General features: G+C 39.7%; 1 protein-coding gene across 1 annotated transcript in view; it reads left to right on the forward strand.

Moving 5' to 3' along the window:
• The window catches only part of STAC (SH3 and cysteine rich domain), a 70,467-nt gene that overhangs the window by 27,045 nt on the left and 20,625 nt on the right, over nt 1-22,797 (forward strand). The window contains exons 3-5 of the mRNA XM_040067753.2: nt 16,253-16,353; nt 18,480-18,561; nt 20,000-20,115. Of these exons, the coding sequence (XP_039923687.1) occupies nt 16,253-16,353; nt 18,480-18,561; nt 20,000-20,115 (299 nt within the window). The remainder of the gene's footprint in view (nt 1-16,252; nt 16,354-18,479; nt 18,562-19,999; nt 20,116-22,797) is intronic.

Genomic DNA, 22,797 nt, shown 5'->3' on the forward strand with positions numbered 1-22,797 from the left:
CACCTCAGCAAACAGAAGAAAAATTTGATACAGATGCAGTAATTTTCTGTCAAAGGAAATAATGGAGGAAATGTCACATTTGAGGGAGCTTTAAAGAGCGCATGCCGAATCCATTTTATATTCATGGGGCCTTCTTACAGCATCTAATTCTCCAATAAAATCATCATTTCTAATAATGAATTCAACAGTAATAATTCACATAATTTCAGAGCAAATCAATAGTGTGTTGGGAGCAGACTCTGTACTCTTTTCTCCCACTCACTGTTTTGCTGCTCTGAGTGCCTAGCATCGGTTAGTTTAGGGCTGAGGTTTCAGCTTCATGGAGGGCTACATATTTTCCTAAACATACCCACCCCTGAGCATCCTCTCACAATATGTCTCTTAGAAAACCATTAATTTGCTGGTTTTAGTAGTAGTATTTATTACTGTTTTAATATCTAAATAATCGAATAGTATTTAAGTATATATATACTTAAGTATATATATATAATATATATATATTTAATTTTGTATTATATATAATATATTTATATATATTAATTAAGTGTTTTTATATATATATACCTATATCTAAGTAATCTAATAGTATTTATTACTATTTTAATATCTAACAAGGGAACATTTTGAAAATCAAAGTGTCTTGTGGAATGTATTACTAGATCATCATTTAGGAGACACTGGCTTTTTGGGGTTTTTATTCTAAATCACAGTGAGAAGAAAACCGAGTCAGATACCTCTGAGTTTACATTGTGTTATTTACCATTTTCTGCGTTTAGCAAGAATGTGGTAAGCGATGTCAAATCAAGGGAGGCAAAACCCCCTGTCACCAGCAAAGATAGATATTGTTAAATTAATGTTGCATCAGATTACGGATTAAACTACGCTGATCAGAAGCAAGCTCTTGCTCTTCTTCAGTCTCTGGTGTGTCATCAATCATCTCTGTGATGCCTCACTGTTGAAGAATACATGATGTCAGTACTCTATAGTTGAAAAACATTGTGTATTTTTTAAGAAAAACCTCCATCTGTAGAATTCTCAAGGTTTTACTCATTTGTAGATCATTTCCTGTGCTGATTCACATGGAAAAAATGTTATTTTCCACATATTCCAAGCATATTACATGCAATTAATGTATTCCCATCTAAGTCAAATAGAAGCAATGCAGCAAAAAATAAAGTACTTCGCTTTTAAAAATATATTTAAAGTCAATCTTTCAAAGCTGTGTTTTAAAGAAATTCATGCTTGTTTATATTGTATCTTTCTTTGTGTTTCCGAAGTGTACTTAACTGTTTCACTCTGTTCTTAATCCTAACTACGGCACAGAATTTTACTCAAACTTTTTTTTTTTTTTTTTTTTTTTTTTTTTAATACCTGTTAGAATATGTTTGCTTGGAACAAGCTTGCAGGAAGACCAGAAAAAATTGTGGTCTGTCATGTCCAGTAATAGTCAAAAACAGGTCTTTCTGGGTCATGCCACCCCTGGCTTAGGTAGATGAGGTAGATGTGATATCTGCATTTACAGGCGTTCTGGTTTGGATGCAGACTCTCTGGACCTTGGCAGCTCTGGAGATAAATAACTCAGTACCTGTCTTCTTGGGAAACTAACCAGATTGCAGCTAGAGAAACCTGTGGAAAACAAATAGACAAATAAAAAAATAAAACCAAAATATAGCTGTAGCATAGCTCCCTTTCAGTCTATTTATCAGTAGTGCTTAAGAAGTGAAATTGTGTTATCCCTTCGAAATTGACTCATTCCTAGCACTGCCTGTTCTGGTTTAGCCAGTCATTCTGGTGCCAAAAAAGTAACATGAATAATTCTTTCTCACTTCATCTTTTAAAAGCAGCCTGCATTTCTTTATTTCACTGTGCAGTTGTGGCCGCTAGAACTTTCAACCACTTTTATCCCCAAAGCTGTATTATAAAATCCTCCTGAAAGTTAGGCTCAAAGTTGATTGATTGGCCAAGCTTTTCAAATGCAGGAATAAAGGAAAAAAAAGAGGTCTAGACTGAAGCTATGGTTCCACTTTTCTGTTAGATCCTGCATTTGAACTTCTCTTAGACTATCAGTAACTGCGACTACTAAGTACTGGAAAAAATCCATGGTTAGAGGAAGTGTTTATATAACTGCAATTTATGTGGATGTTTATTAAATATAGAAAATTTTCACAGGAACTATGACACAGTGTTTTCTGCCTCCAGTCTAATCAGCTCTCTACTAAAAATTATGCTTGACTCTTTTTAAGCTTGCTGCCTCATTTCACGAAGTGGGCATGCTGGTTTGGTCCAAACCTGCCTATATCCAATATTATCCAGGTAAACAAAGGTGCAGTAAATCATCACAGAGTCATCACCACTTCTTGGCAGCAAGACAAAGCAGAAGTACTCCTAGAAGCATGACTGTAACTGACTTTTTCCAAGGCTATGGTAGCTTGGAAAACTCTTTGGACAGAGATCTTGGAAAAAACAAAACCAAAAAAAGACATTTTTATTTATCTTGCAGGATGAAGGAAAAAATAATGTTGTTCATTCAGTCCTGCCCTCCACTCTTACTAGACCCTCTAGCATCTCCCAACACAGATGACCTTAAGGGAAGAGTTGCCACTTCATCAGAACAGGAGTTGTCCCCTGTAGAGAAGGATAAAGAGCTTCCAGTGAGGAGGACATAACCCTGGAGCAGGGCTTGTGCAGCCACAGCTGAGCCTTCCCACATCTATTCTCTAGAGACACTATTACTAAAGAAATTTGTGTTGTTTATTATTAAGAGTTTCCCTATGAAAAGAAGCTTTCAGAAGCAGCTGAATCCAGACTCCTTTTGTTTTGTTTGTGAGGAAAAATCATGAAATCATGCCTGACCAATCTGATAACCTTCTATGATGGCGCGAGTGGCTGAGTAGGTGCGGGGAGAGTGGTGGATGTGACTACCTTGACTTCAGCAAGGTTTTTGACACTGTCTCACGTAACATCCTTGTGGGCAAATTCAGGAAGTGTTGGATGAGTGGACATGGATATGGATTGAGAACTGGCTGAATGGCAGAGACAGAGAGTCCAGTTGGTGGCTCATTGCTAGTGACATTCCCCAGGGGTTGGTACCAAGTCCAGTCTTGTGCAACACATTCATCAATGACCAGTTGGTGGCTCATTGCTAGTGACATTCCCCAGGGGTTGGTACCAAGTCCAGTCTTGTGCAACACATTCATCAATGACCTGGGTGAAGGGACGGATGCATCCTCACCTCAATAATGGCAAGTTCACTGCCATTACAAAACCAGGAGGAGTGGCTGATACCCAAGAGTCCTGTGCTGACATCCAGTGAGACCTGGACAGTCTGGAGGGGAAATTCCAGAAATTCAACAAAGGCAAATGCAGGGTCCTGCATCTGGGGAGGAATAAGCCCAGGCACCAGTACAGGCTGGGAGCTGACCTGCTGGAAAGCAGCTCTGCAGGTCTCAGCAGACAACAAGCTGTCCAAGGGCCAGCAGTGTCCTTGTGACCAAGAAAGGCCAATGGTATCCTCGGGTGCATTAGGAGGAGCTTTGCCAGCAGGCTGAGGGAGGCATTCCTGCCCCTCTACTCAGCCCTGGTGAGGCCTCATCTGGAGTGCTCTGTCCAGTATTGGGTTCCCTGGAGAAGAGATACATGTTGCTCCTGGAGCAGGTCTGGTGGAGGGCTATGAAAATGATTGCCTGTCACTTAGAGGACAAGCTAAAGGAGCTGTGGTCGTTCAGCCTGGAGTGAAGACAACTGAGAGGGGGTCTCATCAGTGTCTATAAGTACCTGAGGGGGAGTGTGCAAGAAGATGAAGGCAGGCTCAGTGGTACCCTGGGAGAGGACAAGGGACAGCAGGCACAAACTGAAACAGGGAAATCCATCTAAAAATTAAAAAGAAATTATTTACTGTGAGAGCTACTGAGCACTGGAACAAGTTGTCCAGAAAGGTTGTGGAGTTTCATGTTACAGAGATATTCAAAGCCCATCTGGCCATTATCCTGTGCAACCTGCTCTAGTAGAAACTGATTCAGCAGGAGACTGGACTAGAAGATCTCCAGATGTCATTTCCAAACCCAGACACTCTGTGACTCATCGAAGAAGGGCCATTGTGTAACCTTTTCAATAACTGCTACCAGGTTCCATCCAATATATTACTAAATGATCTCTGCCTCTACCTGCCCCTTCCCTCCACTAAATTTACTCCTTTATTTAGGACATTTAATTTCAGTTAATGACCATGAATGGCTCTGGACACCTAGATCTTCTAGCACTTTTGAGAGTCAGCATGAGTGAGAATTGCTTAAGTCATCTCTCTCTGCTGTTCTAAGGTTTAGGGCAAACAAAAATACTGTATTTTTTAAACATGCATCTGCTAGAAATTGGTGTAAAATAATCAGTTTACCCTATTAGATTAAAATTGAACCTGGCTTATCCTACGATCTCTTTCTTGAGTTAATAAGTCTCCATAAGCCTAGACGTTTGCACTTCTGAGTGGAGCCCTGTAAGAAGGGCCAAACAAAAGCCTTCTGGAAGCGTGATATATTTATAAATATAATTTACCCAAACTGTACAATATGCATTTAACTGTTAGTTACAGACCAGTTATAGATATTACCAGATATAGGTAATATCATTTGGACTCTCCAGAATTTCCCAGCAGTGGATAATTTGTCTGTTAAAATAAATAAAGTATGAATAAACAGAAGATGTAGAAACACACATGGTTTGCACAGTATAGGAGTGCTCCATCTACTTCTACTCCTATTCTTTGATAAACATGGCAAAAAGTATCCAATTCACACAGCCCCACATTTGTAGAAAAGCTAAAGGGAGCAACACATTATCCTTGGGTTTTGTTGTGTTTTTTTTTTTTTTTTTTTGTTTTTTTTTTTTTTTTTTGTTTTTTGTTTTTTTTTTTGTGGGGGGGTGTTTTGTTTTTTGGTGGTTTTTTTGTTTTGTTTTTTTTTTTGTTAACAAAGAGTTAAACATACTTTAGAGCATATATTGAAAAGAAAATATTATTTAGCTTGTTTATCCTCTGAGAGGGCTTCCTCCTCTGAGATGAAGCAAGAATGTTATCAGTAAATTGGATAATCAGGAACTGCTTAGCTGAGAAAAGAGGGTGGAAATATATTTTAAATTCTAATTTGTCCTTGAACAGCATCAGACATGTTTCACATTTGTTACTAGATAATTTTGAAGCTCTCTTTAATTTGGGGGCAATTGCTATTAATATGAAACTGCAGTTAATCATCAGTCAAAAGAAAATTTAAAAAATGTTGAGACCAACATTTACTGTTTAATTAGATGGAAAACAATAAGCATTTCTAGAACATCTACAATTAATATTTTAATATTAAGTTAGACATGGTGATTTTTAACCAAAATGTACATTAAAAACCACCAAACACCCCACTCAGTAGTGACTAGGCTCCTGGTACCATTGCTCCTGGTATCAGCTCTAGTGAAGAGCATAATGGCAAGCTCCAGGTGTTTTAAAGGCCAAGGGATGAAGCAGAATGCAAGTGAGGTTTTTATGTCCTGCTATGTACTTTTTCTAGCGCTCACATGGGTTACTGGGTGTTTACAGATAAGCAAATTAAGTGCATCTTCTTTAAAGCTGATCTTCCTGTAAAAACATTATTTTTCTCTTCAGAGAAAAGAATTAGCCTTATCTACCAGAGTGTGACTGTTATGTGGATAATTGCAATGCTGAATAGCTGACAAAAGCATTATCTAGAAGCAAAATTATTAGAAGCTTTACCTTACTCTGAGTTTCAGAAATCTTTAAATGAAGCACTTAACAGAAATGCTTTTGCAAGAAATAGCACACTGCCATCATGTAGAGTAAAATGCCTACCCACATTTGCTTGTTGCTGTCCTTAATATAGAAGGATGTCTCAGAGAGCAGTGATCCTTGTGGCTCACATGGATCATCGCATGTTTTTCTGCTTTGGTGAGAGGAGTGCAAGTTACTGCAGCTTCACCAATGCTCTTCTCTGCACTGCAGAAATTTTAGTTTTCCAGGTATGCACAATCCGGAGCTGTTTTCCTCTTTGACGTAAGTTTATCTGGTACATTGAAGGATGCTGCAAACGTATGAGTCCTGGCTTTTAATTCTGAAGACATGCTCTATTAAAAATTACATGAAGTTGGAAATCGTGATTTCATTGTAGTTTCCTTTGTAATATGCAGGGAGTTGACTGTGTCCATCATTTGACAGAAGTTTTTCTTATTCATTTAATGAATTGGTGTCACATGGATGTGTACCTGTAGGTGTGCTTTAGGCTAGTACTGCTGTGTGTCAAGTAATGAATTCTCTCAGGTTATAATATGTGTTTACAGTGGCAAGGTGAGATGTTATCTGTCTCGCGGTGTTTATTACACTGTAAAAAAATTCCAATGTGGAGAGCATCTGGGTACCAGATTTTATTGAAGAAACAATGACATTACAAATTTTACCCTATTTATTTTTTCTCACATTTACTTCCTCCCTCCTCACCAGTCTTTCATTCCCTAAGAATCCCCTTCCCTGCATGGAGGGATCACTACTAGTAACGTTGGGCAGAAAGTCATTTTTTATTCCTGCTGTGATGCTACTTGAAGTTACCCATCTCCGACACATATGCCTGGGCATGCCCTGATATTGATGTCCATCACTGAATGTCCATCACTGATGCACAGCATTGATGTCTGTGACTTCCTCATCTTCAAGGTCTTCCTGCATTTCCCAGATCCCTCCACAAGCCAGGATCCTCACTTTTGGCCCCCTTCTTCTTTCTGAGACCCCTTCTTCCTTTCAAGAACTCATCTCTTGGTAGCACAATTATGGTCGATGTTAATTAATGTTTTTGGACCAAAAACCACATAGCCACGCTGGTTCAAACCACATGTGTAGATGAGAAAATTTATGTCTTCTGTTGGCTTGGCTTGTTCCTACTAGAATCCAGAGTGAATTCAGGTAATGCAAATACTGTCTAAATATGGACAGTTTATGAGTGATGCATTGAATTCTTCATGTTGATAGACAAAATCTTAAAAAGCAGATTTTTGATGATTTTGATTAATGATTTAAATATTTAGAAATAGAGTGAAATTTCAACTTAATGTCCCCAGTTTTTTCACTATCCAGACTGACCCTTTGGCAGGTAATGTTCTTTTTGCTTTGCTGAGCTACATAAACTTCCATACAATCACTTGACAAAAGTTTTTCTTAGTCATTTAATTAGTAATTGGTGTCACATGGAAGTGTACCTGTAGGTGTGCTTTAGGCCAGTACTGCTATGTGTCAAGTAATGAGTTCTCTCAGGTTATAACAGTGAGGGCAGATAACAGTTGTAAAAGAAGTGTTTTTACTGCCCAACCTGTGTGATTTCACTGAAATCAGTAACTATTTCTGGAAAAAAAAATTACCAACACCTCCCTGCACCCCACCCCCACCTCCCCTAACCTGCACTTAGTGTGAAAGGTTCCACTTGAATGTTTTTCCATTGGCTGGTAATCAGGAAGAATTCACAGAAAACAGGAAAAAATATATTGGAAGGGGCTGCCCAGGGCAGTGGTGGAGTCACTGTTCCTGGGAGTGTTTAAGGAAAGACTGGATGTAGCATTCAGTGCCGTGGTCCAGTTGACAAGGTGGTGTTAGGTCATAGATTGGATCAATGATCTCAGAGGTCTTTCCCACATTAATTCATTCTGTGACTGTATATTTCCCATGTGGAAAAGAAACTGAAACATATTTTGCTATAAAATGTGATTGTAAAATTCTGAAAGATAGGAGCACATTGTAACTAACTGTTGAAATAGCTTCCCTGAAAACTGATCCCACCAAAGTTACTTACAGTAGTGCCCTGAATTCCCTCTAGTCCAAGCAAATCCTGCTGTCAGTTATACCTGTAGCTTCTGATGATATCCACCTTTGCTATGCGTGACCCAATGGAAGAAATGGCTTTGGAACAGAAATCTGTGTGTGTGGCCAAATCCTGACCAAACACTAGAGTTTAGTCACATGTAGTTATCTTCTGTTGGTCCGCTTCCCATCTCCATCACTAGCTACTGTAGAATGGAAAAAGGAGGGAGGAAGAGGAGTTGTGGTCCTGGTAAGCCACACTTCAGCGCTTTGCATGCAAGGCCCATCACTACAGGCACTGCCAGTCAGTTTGTGCTAACACAGACCTGCAACAACACGGGGAGATTGTGCTGGTGAGGGAGTGCTTTTACTGCAGGAGGAAAGAGCCCAAATCCTCAGTACGTCTTAAACAGCAGGCCAGTGAACAACCAGCTATATATATCTCATGGGGCTTTTTTTTTTTTTTTTTGGCTTTTTTTTTTTTTTTTTTTAACTAAACATTTTATAGTTCTAATTGATTTTCCTGATCTTCTGACAAGTAGAAGTCTCTCATTTCAAGCCCATTGATGATGGTGGAGCCACATAAGCAACAGGCTATGTTAAAAATCCATTAGCAGAGAAGAGAGGACATTAAATCCCTTTGTTGAGGACAGACTGTTCTTTTGTGCTGTAATTCTTTTCCCATGTTTGCAGCAAGCTCACAGTCCTGGTTTTCATGTCACTTCAAAGTTTTTGTTCAGATTTCTGGTTCCTGTTTTCCAACTCCTCTGTCATGGTACATGGGCCTTGGAAGATAAAGTTTTGGCACACGTGAGTGGCCCTACAAGATTCAACTGTTTTTTCAAAGCATTTCAACACACAGGAAAAAAAAAGGCTGCAATTGATGATTTTTCATTTCAAAACATGTAAGAGCACAGGTGCAAATAAACTTAGCATGTTGAAATGGAGATCTTGTTTGGAATCTGACTTTCAACATCTTCACCTCAAGAAGAGTTACTAAAGATGCTATGTTTATTTATACTACTGAGACCAAGACCAGTCATCCATCTCTGCTTGACCTCATTCGAGATAACACATCAAGCTTAATTTCTCCATGTTTCCTTGTCCTGTTCAGCTCTGGCACCATCACCTCCCACAGGCAAGTTTATACCTATCTTGTCTGAAATGTTTTCCTCAGCAAAGCAGCCCAGTTCAAAGACCTGTAAGCACAGGCTCATCAATCTTGAAAATTATGTAGAAAAGTAGGTATTGATATATCAGTGCCAGTTTGTTCAGAGCAAAAAATGTTGGACATGATTTAGCATGTTTAGTGGTTAGGGGACAGGGACTTTTTCTTTCAATAATAGTTGTTAGTTTATTTACCATGGCCTTCCAGGATCCTAATTAACATTTAGAAACCTGAGATTATATTTTAAGAAGTGCGGAGGTGGATATTTCCTTTCAGGGACAGACTTTTATAGCAAAGCTACTGAATATGTGAAAAGTGCATTTTGAAAAAAAAAAAAATCTTATGGCCAAATTTTTAAAAGACTTTAGTTTAGCAGGGATATTTTTCATCTCTATAACAGTCTTGCAGAAAAACCTGCCTGTTACTGCCTCATGTTTTTCTCAGCATGTCATTTCTAAAGAAAACTATGTCCCTAGGAAGTCAGTTCTAATTTTATGTACTGTTTTGTATCCTGCCTACATGCAAGGCAACTTTTCTTGCTATTTAAACATTGGATATTGTTATGGAGTAACTGGGGTAGATATTTAAATGGACCCACACCTCTCAGTGACATATAATCTAAAATTTATTCATTTCACAGGATAGGTACCATGACTGGATATCAAATCCTACTCTACAGAACATAAATATAAACACAAGCTCCAGCTTCTCTCCACATCCCATTTGGTTTAGAATGACACACAAAGTGGAACAGAACACTTCAGGCAGTCAAGACAACAGGCCAAGACCTGGCAGGTTGCTCCCAAGTTCAGAGGTTCCTCTTCTTGCTCCAACATGTTGTTAGACATCTCTGTACAGTGTACCTCATCCCAGGAAATTGTAACTTTAACTCACCCAAAGCACTGTAACATTTTGAACTGGCAGATTCAACTGCAAAAGAATCCAACCCACAACTTAATAAAGAAAAAAATCTCATTACTAAAGAGTAGCCCTGTGTCCATCAATTTGAATTTTCAATCAGGTATCAGGCAGCAATGACTTCCAGTGTTCAGCCCTCCAGGGTGGCTGGGGAAATGTATGTTCAGGCTTTGGTCTATGGCTCACCTGTTGAACAGCTGAGGATCTGTGCCTCTGTACTCTCCAAAATGTCATCTGGGGAAAGTGATGGGACAGCATCAGTTAAAAAAAGATATAATCAGAAGGGTGCCAGTCATTAGAACAGAGAGTAGTTCCCAAGATGGCAGGAGGCACTCGGGGAGGCTGGAGGCCAAGGAAGGGTGAGAAAAAAGCTTCCCAGCTCATTCTTACAAACCTAATGATCTGAATGAATTAGGCTCAAGGTTTTTAACTTTAGAGTTCTGGATGTCTCACGTAGAAAATGTCATTTCCTCACAGCCCTTGGCTGAGATAGAGCAGGAGAAGGTGTAGCACTTGTCCAGCAGCTGACACCCACAGGGGCAGGAAGCAGCTACAGAGGAATTTTAAAAATAGTCATCCCTTTCAGCATCAGAGCTTTTACACAAAATCAATTAATTAAAAACTAAGAAGGGCGCATGAGAGTAGAGTAGACAAAGGCTTAACAATAACTGCAGAGGCACCAGTCCCATTTCAGGGATTTCCTCTTTTTAAGTTGAAATCCAAAACCTTCCACTGCTGCAATGCTGGCCCAGCTTGACTAAAATTCTCCATTTCCCATAAATTTTGACATGGATAAAGCTTTCTGGTGACAACTGTAAATGCATTTAGGGAGAAAGGGGCAAGACACTCATTATTTTTATCAGTCTCCCACAGCAGAAGTTGAAGTTCTATGGAAATTATGTAATTTTATATGTATTTATTATTGAAAGTTTTAAATCAAAACAATTTCTGACTGGTATGTTCCTCTCAGCTGGAATGATAAAAAAACAGTGGCTAGGTCATGGCTAGATTAGCTGGAGGTGACAGTCTCTCTGTGTCTCTTTTTCTTCCTCCTTCTTTCTTTTATAGACCTGAACATTTTTATTCTCTTCTTTATGTTTTTTTTTTCCCCACTTTGGCGTAAGTGCCTAATATAGTTATGTTTATACAGTCAACATAAAATCATGTTGTTACCAATATTCGCAGTTTTCTTGGAAATTTCTCCAGGCTGTAGGGCTTGTTCTCCCTCTCCAGCTATTAATCTTATGTTGAGACTTGGAACAACGGGCAAAAAGCATCAGCCAACAGTGCTGTGGCCATAACTGTGTTGGCCAAGAGGATGATGCAGGTTCCCTTCGTGTGTGTGTGTAACAAGCAGATTCTCATTTGCATTCCTTGGGAAAAATGTGACTTTCCTGAAATGCATAGTAGTTATTAAACTGCTTTGGTAGGAAACACAGACAAAAAGAGTTGGAATCAAATTCTGCCCTGTTCCCGCTGTCTTTCTCTGCCTCCAAATATTTCCATTCACCTATATTGAGGTGTTCTGTTTCCATTTAGGCTTCCTCCAAGAAAGATTTAAATTTACAAAAGTGATTCAGTGTGTTCTTTTAGTGGCATTTAAGGTCATATTATCAGAACAGTTTAAGATTCAATTTTCCATGACTGTTCTGGAAAACCGAGCCACTGGTTTAGATATTCAAATGGGAGCTGACCCAGTCACAGAGTATTTCTAGCAAGGTGTTATTAAACATGACCTGCTTCTCAAAACAATGCATCCTTCCAGACCTAGGTGCCTGGATACGTTAGCTGATATCTGAAGAAAATGACAGGGCAGAACCTCATTTGTAAGTTTGTTTAAGAGCTACTCAGTATTTTCACCTGAAATTTCCTCATTTTTTTCCAATGAAATACTGTTTCTTTTGTCAGTTTTGCTATCTTTTTTTGTTTGAAAAAGAAATACTTGCCTATACAAACCTGGAGATAGGACACAGAGGACATTTCTTCAAATGTCTGTGTGGTTTTTTTCCCTATGCGAATTTCATTACTACATTGACACTGCTTCATTCACTGAAGAGGACATGTTAAGTGTTCATGGACACTCTAAATCAGCTAAACATATCTAGTACTTTCCATTCTAAACCCCTACTTATAGACTACGCAATTTTTACAACTTAAACACCAGCATGTGGGCCAAAATCATATCAGTACAACCTCTGACAATTTTACCCCTTAGTCCCCTAAATGAGAGCTATCTCATACAAGTTTTGGCAAAAGACAGTGAGCCCATAAGAAAACTCATGAGGCCATTAATAATTTTGTATTCGGAATTAGGCAAACACAGTTCTCAGGAGATGATGCTTAAAGACACACACTGACTGAAGAAAGTAAAAAAAAAATATTGACTAAACCTGCCCATTCATCAAACACTGCCTGCCCTGTTTGGTGAATGAAGTAGTGTGCCTTGAACAAAAAGAGTGAAAATCACATCCCCAGAAAGCAACCAAAAAGCGACTGAGTAGAATTTTGTTCTATCCTGCTCAGTTTTAACAACCAGCTTAAGTAACCTCAATAAGGGTCTCTGGAGAAGAAGGTAAGAGGGATGACTACTTTTTGAAGGCAGTAGCAAAGCTAGCAAAGTTGTTAATCTATTCCCCCTTTGAATGAAAACCAGAGAAAAAAGTAGTTAGGTTACTCCAAGTGGAGCTTAATTGTTAATTCTTTAGTTCCTATATTTCTGGTCCACCACTGACTGAAATTATTCTAGGTGGGCTAAGACATAGTGGTGACTACTGTATGCATGTATCAGTAGCTTCCAGCTTTGCTTTAAGGTTGGTATAGGATATATATCTGCTGGTGGGAATAAACAGTAGGCTGCAAATCAAGCCATCAGCTATTTAGGGGGATAGGAATCAACCTAGACAGCAATGGTCAGGCTTGCAGGTCATCCGTATGTGTTCAGCAGACGTCCCTGAAGAGACTGTGTTCGTTCAGAGACTTCACTAATTGGAACACTGCACTTCTAGACACTGAAGTGTGGACTCTCTCTTTACCCCTCCCCTGCCCCATGCTTCAATCCACAGAAAGATTGACCCAGTGGGAATAAGCATTCCAAAGAGAGGCTTTAAACTTTGAACAAGGCCTTGTACCCTATGGCAGCAAAGGAAAATTATCCTCAAATAGTCTGCCTTATTGTGTTGTCATAGCTATTGCTATTATTGTTACTATTTTTGTCCTTTTTTTTGGTTTTGGTTTTTTTTTTTTACTTTTATGATTCATTAATACCACTTATTTTCTATTATTTAATGTATGTTCCGACCAAATTCCTAACTTTCTTATGATTTGTAGGGGAATTTATTGGAAAATAATGTTTCAACACATTGCTATATCCTGTGCCACTGCTTTAGTCATTATGAAATAACTCTCTTATACCAGTGCATGACTGTAGAACTCTCACTGGACTCACTCAGCTTTAAATAGCTTCCTTGCAAGATCCGTGTTCTGCCTGCCTTTTGACTGTTTCAAACAACCAGATATCTCCTAAAATCTTCCCCATTCAGGCATCTGCAAGGTCAAAAGGTTTGCATAAATGAAAGGCCAGAAATTGATGCAATGAGTCAAACACTGGTCTCATTTACACCTGTGCTGAGTGCAATTTCTTCTCCGTGATGTGAGCTGTGTTTGTGCCTCATTTCTGAATCTCAGGAACTTTTGGGTCAGGTACATTGACAGTATGTCAATCTGATTCCCGGCATGCACTAGTTTTGAAACAGCTTAGCTGTGGTTCTCTGAGTGTTTTGGTGTAATGGGGATGAGAAACTGAAGAAAGAATAATTCTGTGGGGAAAAAAATATATGTCTTGTAGAAATGCCATTTTAGAGCTTGAGATATAGTAGTTAAGCATAAATACAGCATAAATGCTTCTTCTCCAAGCTCATTAGTTATTCCTCAGTGGGAGGCAGGGAGATGCAGGGAAATTTTTTCCAAGCTAGCCTCACCATAAACCAGGTAGTTAGAACTGAAAATGGGTTGAAGATTGGAACTTTTGGTAGTTACAGGGATTTCATTTTGATTACAAACACTTCTTGTGGACTCAAGTGTGTGACTGAAATACTTTTCTTCTCTTTGAAACCACTACTTAGCTACTCAGATATAAAAATATGGCACTCAGCAATGGAAATACAGTGTTGTTCTTCTGTAATTGTCTTACTCATTTTCACATGACCACAGATTTCTGCTCTGAAAGAGCTGGGGTTTGGTTTTTGAAAGCAACACAGATGCTTCACATTCATTTTGCACATCATTTGGGCACACAGTTGTTTTGACAAATGTGTGTCTTCTGTGATCACACAGTTATAACACATAAGGAACAATATCCACTTTGTAAAGTTAACACTAAAATGGCTGGAAGAGCATAACATAGCCAGCAGGAAGAACCGTGAGACTGTCTGCCTTTTCACAGCCAAATCTTGGGAGTAACTTGGTACAAGAGTAACGTGGTATAGACCAGCATGAGAGGAGAATTAGACCTGGTGTAAGCACTGACGTGGCACAGGCCAACTGTGATGTCATTTTCCTTTTGTCATTCTGCCCTATAAATATACTGAAAAACTGTGAGGGAACTCCTCTTTTCTTAGTGCCAGTTGTTGATCACCAGGAAGGGTGATTCAGCATTTCATCATCAGTAATAAATGCACAAAGCTGCTGAAGTCAATATTGGTTTGAGCTTGTGTAATTGAAAAGAAACTATAACTGAAAAAATCCCCACAGCACACTAATACAAGTGTAACCATACAGGGAAAGAAACCAAACAGGCACGTGTTCTTCTAAGAAATCCTGTGTTTGCTAGGAAAAAAGACCCTAGGAAAGAGGATAGAAAGGATGTCTGCACACACTGAAGGGTGGCTGAAAGGAGCAGCAAGTGGGGAGCAGACACTGACCCCACTCCCTTGATGCCCCTGGGTTGTCCTAAAGGAAGTACACAGGTGAAACATCTGAGCGTGGCTCACTGCAACAACCCATGGCTACCTCAGCCTGCCTTATCTGGCTTGAAAGTGACCAATTCAGACACCTCTTCCTCTGAAAGTGGAACACAAGGCTTGAGTTTTGGCACCAAAAGTGATGAAACCTCTCCTGAAGTGCTTCTTTTTGAGGCAGCACTTCACTGAATGAAACTGGCAGCTTGTACATGGTGTTGACTATTCAAACAACAAATGAGCTGACTACTTTCAGATGTAGGATCCTTCTGACTAATATTTATCATGTCTGACTAATGAAGGCTAGTTAAAATGTCAAGAGTTTTTAGGGTTTTTTATTACCTCATTTCATTTTCACTCTCACAGTAGATACAATGAACAGATAAGTTGTTTACACAGTCCTGTAGGGATAAAAGAGTTGATGCAGCATCATTGCTTCTGCACAGTTTAGGAAATGTTATGAATAAAATTGTATGAATAAAAGTGACTGTTCCTGCCTGGAAGCAAGCAGACTTGGGTCTGTCATTTAAGTGTAGGTCCTCACTGAAGCTAATGCAAAACTACTCTTGGCCTAGTGGGCGAATTCTTCTTTAAAGCAAAATTGATTCTGTAGCTCCCCTACCTGTGACACATAACTTCTCCACTGACACAGGAGGAGAGCACAGTCAAATTTGTGGCCCCCTCACTGCCCCACCCAGGGACGTGCAAGGAGCCCTTCCTGCACCCTCTGAGCACTGGCCCAGGATGGTGAGAGCAGCAGACCCTGGGAGCAATTGTCAGTATTGTTTTGAGTATGGGTAATTGAAAAGAAACTGTATCTGAAAAGATCCTCACAGCACACTAAACCAGTGCAACTACACAGGAAAAAGAAACCACACAAACAGGGATGTGGGTAGGAAATGGCGAGGGAGCTGGGTTAACCTTCTCACACACGCCTGGAGTTACCTCTCACCCACAAGACCTGGGCCTCCACTGATGGCCCAGCTCCCCAGGCTGCTGCAGAGCCTGGGTGCTCCTTCAGTGGCTCCCTCAGCTATGCACAACCATGCCAAGACCTTTCAGAATAACAGAGGGGTTTTGCTTGGTGTTCATGAGGCAGAGACACTGTTGATGAGATTATCATACAGCAGACCATGATCCAATTCATATATAAAGGCAACAACAGCCTGGGAAAGAGCAAGGGGGACAAATGCCAAAAATGGAGAGCCTGTAAAGAAAATGGGTGTATGAATGTGCATTTTAAAAGTAGGTAAGGCAAAGAATGCTGTCAATATTTGCTCTACTGCAACTGGCATCAGTTCTTTCAGGTCGCTTGTTTAAATAGATGGAAACTATTGATTTTTTCTAATTCAATCTTTGCCTTGCATTTCACAGGGACAAATGCTAAGCACGGACTCCGCTGTAAGGCTTGTAAGATGAGCATCCACCACAAGTGTGCAGACAGTATCGGACAGCAGCGTTGCATGGGCAAGCTGGTAAGTGAGCAGCCCAGGGCAGCTTCTGCTGGAGCTATTTCCCTTGTGTGCCTGAACCCCAGGTGTGCATTTAGCTGCTGCATTAACAGAGCCCACACCAGCTCACTTTACAGAGGCAGGAAAAGTGGAGCCAGGTGGTGCCCTGTTGCAAATTTGGGCAGTTGCTGCTGCACAAGAATGCAAACAAAACCAAAGTGAGAATCTAGTCTGCTTTGTGGATGTGAAAATACAGTTATAGAATACAAATTTAGCTAGCTAACAGAATTAATTACCTTGATTTCAACTGTGCTTGCTATAGTGTAAACCTCTCAAAGAATGCTATAAATTAATCATAGTGTTTCAGTAGAGTTTAAAAAAATGAAAAATCCTTCAAATTATGTCATTGTTTTCTCCACTGTTAGGGCTTGAACAAAAAAACATAAATCACCCTAAAGAAAACCAAAGGATACTTCACAGTAAGACACTACAGAGTTTAAAGCAATCTCTCAGCAGGAGAGGTTGGGATCAGCCTGTCTCTGTATGGGCGTAGCAACTTAGTGCCTGGGCTGTCTTCTGAGTTGCGAAATGTCATGAATGGCAATGGCAGTACACTGTGTCTGAGATAATTCTAACCCACCTTGTTGACTGTTACGGAAATATGGTTCCTTTTGGTTACTTTTGGAAAAATAACTTGGAAAAATACCAACTGGAATATGAAAAGTGAATACATAAATTCATGTTCCAGATGTTCTCAGATCTGTTGTAACTTGAAGGCACTTGAGACAACTATGAGATAAAAGCAAACAGTTTTACTCTGTTAAGTGGTGGGAAAATGCAAGCACTGGCTTCAAAAGTGCTACAAACCCCACCTTTCACTGGAAAGATCTTTTCTGTCCAGGAATGTTCACTGAAAGCTACTGTTATTTATATCCCTGAGGCAAGTCTTTATGTATCTAAACCATTCTATACCAGTATAAGGCATTCTGGTATAGGAAATTGGTCTGTGAAGAGCTCAGTGACAAGCCCTGGCCAAGGCAAATATCCCATGTTAATTGATTCATGCATATCTTGATTTCTCAGCTCTTGTGGTTAGTAGTTTACAAAACCAAAAAAAGAGACGAAATTTACATCAGCAAAGTCACAGGAGTTTTGTGAGCTTATGCTGATGCTCCGTCTGAATCTAGCTCGGGGGTAAACAAAAGCTAAAGAATCTAGACTTTATTCCTCTAAGACTCCAAGATTATCAGTCCCCTCAGTCTTTTTCAGTCTTTTCTGCAGCTCGTTACATAAAGAACTAGTTGTCTATCAGGTTTTGCTGTACACTGAACAGAGGATATGGAAAATATGCACATCTCTGCAAATGTTACTTCTCACTGCGGTTAGAAGTTCTCACACCCTGCAGTCATTAGAAATCAGAGAGACAATTTGTGAAATTCCAATGCCTTGAAGATATTAATTTTGAGTACAAAGCATTTGCCTGAATTGAGATATATTTTTAGAGTGGTATAGGCACCGTTATTTGCTATATTATGGTACTCTTTAATGATATAGCTTGAGTTGTTATGGTACATTTCTCTACAAATGAACACTGTGGGAATATCTGGTAACAGCTTGAAGAGCATTTTGACCTTACAAGACAAAAAGAAGAAAAAAAAAAACAAAAACAAAAAAGTGGAAGCTGCAGTCAGTCAGCAGAAAAACCTATAGAAATGTTCTAAATTCCTTGGGTTTCACATGTGCATATATGGGAACAGGAGGGTTTGGAGTTAGGGTGAGGAAGGATAGTCACATGTTTAACAAATACAGCACAATGAAAATTTACATTATATAAGAAGATAGGGAGAGGGAAACTCTAATGATTCAGCACTTTTGCTGCAATTACTTAGTGCTGCTTTCTTGTAAGACAAAAGAAAAAGGAGAGCTGTAAACAAGCCCCTCCTTCCACATAAATATAGGATTTTTTTTTTTTCTAGGAGAAAAATCAATTAAACATCTTATCTCTTAACCTCACAGTGAATAAACAACAGGAGGCAAATTTCCAGCCTCACCACAATGTTCCACCATTAACCAAAGAGCTGAGGTTATTTCTACTTGATCAATCAAGGCAAGCAATGCACTTCACTTGTTTTTGCTTTTTCTCCCTCCAGCCAAAGGGATTTCGGCGGTACTACAGCTCACCACTACTCATTCACGAGCAGTTTGGCTGCATCAAAGAAGTGATGCCTATTGGTAGGTTTTGACTGCTTTTCCATTCAGTCTTCCTTTGGCAATGCTCTGCGACAGCAGCGGCAGACTCCCAGCCATGGTATTTACCCTCAGCAGCTGTCCAGCTCCTTTCGGTGACTGGATGCCCTTCTGCCATCTCAGGAAAGGACCACTCCAAAGATACAAAGCTGGAAGAGGAGAGGGTGTGTTCATTGTGTGTTTCACTCAAAACCCAGTATGCATACCTCTTAACAATTATCCTGTTTATAATAACAACTACCTAAGATCAAGGTAGGAACTTAGAAGTGAACAAATGCTGAAATATTGAGATAAGGGTCTGAGCTGGGAAAAACATAAAAAACAGGGAGATTAAAACAGCAGGGGGGCATTCAAATCACTGATCCAACTTTTGAGGGATGCTGCTAAGTTCCTGTCCTTTTTCATCCATATTTCTTACTTTCCTCATATTTTTCCTTATTGATCATGTCTACATATTGTCTGAGTACTTGAAAGACCACTATTTCCTCACTGTAATACCAGATTTCTGAAAAGAAACATTTTGAAATGGAGAAGTTAAGTTTATTTTGGAAAATATTTTTCCTCAGCAGTACTCTAACCAGGCAGACCTGGAAGTGCAAAAAATCAAAGCTAATAAAACTATGCAGTTAGTTTAAAACTACTTGTCTGATGGCATTTGCATTGTTACTGTCAACAGTTAAAAAAAAAAAAAAAAAAAAAAGGATTTAATCTAATTTCTCTTTCTAAAAAACACCCAGCATTTTTATCAGAAGTAATAGAAACATTTTCAATAAACTCTGGCCAAAACATGAACTGTGCTTTGCTCTAATCAAAATGCAAAATCTCTTGTATTTTCTCAGTACTTTGGCTAAAATTTCCGTCCTTCTACATAGTGTTCCAAATGTACCATATTTTTCATGCCCAGGGCCTTGTGTCACAAGGGAAGTTGAGGTCTAAGAATGCAATATGTAGAAGAGAGTTTAAACTGAATTTTCTTGTTCCCAGTGAAGAAATCAATTTCTCTTCCATGGGAGATGATTTTTGTGGCTAGCTATGGGGGAGAGCTACTGTTCAGAGCAATCCAAGAGGTCACCGGTAGAGACAAATGTGGATTGGAACCTCCTGGTTCTTTGTCTTCCTTGCCTCCATGTAGGCAGCACCAGTGAAGAAGAGAAGGAGAGTAGCAGGTGAAGAGAGACAAAGCAAGATTTGAAGAGCCAGTCTGAGGGGAGGATGATCTTTATGGGAGTAGAGAGGCAGCAGAAAATTGACAGCAATTTCATTAAGTTCAACACTCAGTTTTTATCAGGATAGTCTCAAATTATTTCTAAGCATATAGCTCAACCTCTTGGTAGGGGCAGGTGTTGCTCCAAGCTAAGCAGGAACATGACCAGAAATATCCTCAAGGTATTGATGGATGCATGTTTTGCTCCTTCTGTTGCAGCCTGTGGAAATAAGGTTGATCCTGTGTATGAAACTCTACGCTTTGGGACTTCTTTAGCCCAGAAAACCAAAAAGGGAAGTTCTGGAAGTGGGTCTGACTCCCCGAACAGAAACTCTGTAAGTATCCCACATCTTTCTTCCATTACTTCTCTGAGGGAGAAACAGATACTCATTCACACGAGCTTATATCAGAGTTCACAAAACTTGTATTTCAAACTGTAAAAAACCCCACTAAACTCTTACTCTCAGCTTCCATATTGAGACAAGAAAACTTGTTATAATTTCAAATTCAAGTTTTATGTATCTTTTAGATGACTCTTGAGAAAAAAAAGTACTAATTAAATAAGCAAACTGTTTTTATCAGATTGCGAGAGGAAATATTAATCTTTTTATTTTGCATGTCCACATAGAAGTGTAACAGAGAAGTTGAACTTTCACGCTGGAGTGGATGCATAGTGCCTGTTGTTGATGGTGGTCATTTGCCCTTCATACAAGTGATAGTGATGAGTTGGAGTCCTCAGAACCTAGATTTAAAAGTGCATGACCCCAGTACAGGCCCAGATAACATTAAGACACTGCTACTCCAACAAAGCAAGGGACTGGGAACTCCACCCCTGTCCAGTGCAGAACAATGAGGGAAGCATCACAGATGGGGACTTCTCTCTCCAAACCCCAAATATAGACAGATGTGCTCAGGTTGTTGAATCCAGACAGTGAGGTTTTAGCCTTGATGCTAATGTTTGTCATTCACTCTCTCCAATTATAAAAGTAACTTTCTTCAGGACCATGGCAGAAGAGGTGGAGAACAAGTCCTGCCTTTGCTATATCCATCCCTAGTTCAACAGTAACAATTGCCAGTTTCTTCCTACAGAAATGGTTATTTATTTCAGTACTGAGGTCCACGAGATCAGGAGCTCCCTCGTGGTGTTGAAAGAACATTTCCTACCCTCTCAGCTTCTCATAAACCAGGGCTTACACCTGTGTTTGAGGTTCTCTTCCATTCCCAAGAGATCCTCCCCACTCCACTCCCCCCACCCCCCCCCAAAAAAATAATAACCAAAGAAAGAAAATCACACCTGAATCCACTGGAGGCTAAAGCTGATTGTCATCTCTAATAATCAGACCCACATTATCTGACAATCTCTTCTGCACACACCTCATAAGACAGATCACTGGGCACAGAGACATGATGAGATTTGGTCTCCAGGTCTCAAAGCTAATACTTATATGCTTAATGTCAAGTCATGCTAATATCTGTATATGTTTGTTACAACTTTTCCCTGGCATTTAAATGTATGTTCACTCACATGGCTGACCTGTAATCTCAGGCGGTATATCTCAGGACTCTAAACAGGCATCAAGTGATGTCAGACAGAAAAGAAGACAAACTAATTTAAGCAAGAACTAAGTAAAGTCTGCAATGGATTTATTAAGGGATATGTCCTCTATCCACCCCCATTTGTGCCTTAAAAGGCATTTGCTAATTCCCTTTTTTTCTTTTAAACCCAAAGTTACATTTCTTTCTTTCAATTATTTAATTTCCTTTGAAATAAAATTTCTACAAATATAATTATTGCTTTCTAAACCAGTGAAGTTTGTGTTGAATCAAGCGGAGAAACCATTAATGCTGTGTCAGCTTACTCTAGGGAGCTGATCATAACTAGGTGGGGTGTGGGTGTAGGATTAGGAACGCAATTTCATTGCAGGAATTTCTCCAGGGTATTGAAGCTGAGAGAGAATGTAACATGTCTCAGCATACAGGAAATAGAACACATTAGAGAATTGAATAAACAGACCTGAGAAACCGTAAGTTTTGTCGGCACAAGCTTGTGGATTGAGACAAGGATAAAAAACAGGGTAGACACAACCTGAATGAAATGATGGAGCTGCAGACCTTTAAAACTGATGTGTGACCTGGGAGTAGGTACTGACCAGTGACTTCAACAGGGATGTGGTACAGAGCCCTTAGAAGCAGGTGTAGTTAGGAACTTGGAATGACTGTGAGCTTTCTCCAGTGATCCCCTCTTTTGGGCTGCTCTGCTCCTCTCCAAGCAGAAGCAGCAATGTAGCTGTGGGGTTGTGCTGAGTCCCAGCCCTGGGAGATGGAATGTGCTTCAAGGTTCTTCCATTTCATGAACCAGGGACACCAGGGACATGGGGACACCTGGAATACTACTTTACCTTGCAGGTGGTGTCCAAGCTGTCCAAAACTTTGCTCTGGGCCAGCACAGCAGAGCTGCTCCTGCTGAAGGTGGTGAAAAGCAAAGGTGACTGGCCTAGGAGCTGTACTTTGCCCCTACAGACATGAAGCTTCCATACTGCATGCAGTTCATGTCTCTGCAGAGAGCAGAGACAACCACCTTCCTCTAAGCTAGCCAAAGTATTTTTAACATGACTGAGCTGTGTGGACATACTCACTGATTTTTCCGCCTGGATTCTGCATTTCCCATAAAAGAAAGTGGCCATATGCTCCAGATTTACTACCTACTGCTTGCTTCAAAACTGTGTTTCTGCAACCCACATTTATACAAAAAGGCACTTGAGGTGACGTAAATGTGAATTTGATTCTTGTTAGTTTTTGTGGATCAGCTCCTCTCAAAAGCAGCTTTGCACCTCTATCATTTCTATTAGATCATTTGTCACGTAGTCATTCAGTGAAAAATCATTAAAGGTAAATAAGGTTGCCTCAGAAGGTTTTGGATGAGGTATATACTGAAGAGACAGTCACTGCATATTCCATATGCACCAGAACTTTACAAAATACCGTTAATTGTTAGTCAGCAATAATGAAACTAGCCT

The sequence above is a fragment of the Hirundo rustica genome, chromosome 1 (assembly GCF_015227805.2).
Source record: "Hirundo rustica isolate bHirRus1 chromosome 1, bHirRus1.pri.v3, whole genome shotgun sequence".
In the NCBI taxonomy this organism is placed as follows: domain Eukaryota; kingdom Metazoa; phylum Chordata; class Aves; order Passeriformes; family Hirundinidae; genus Hirundo; species Hirundo rustica.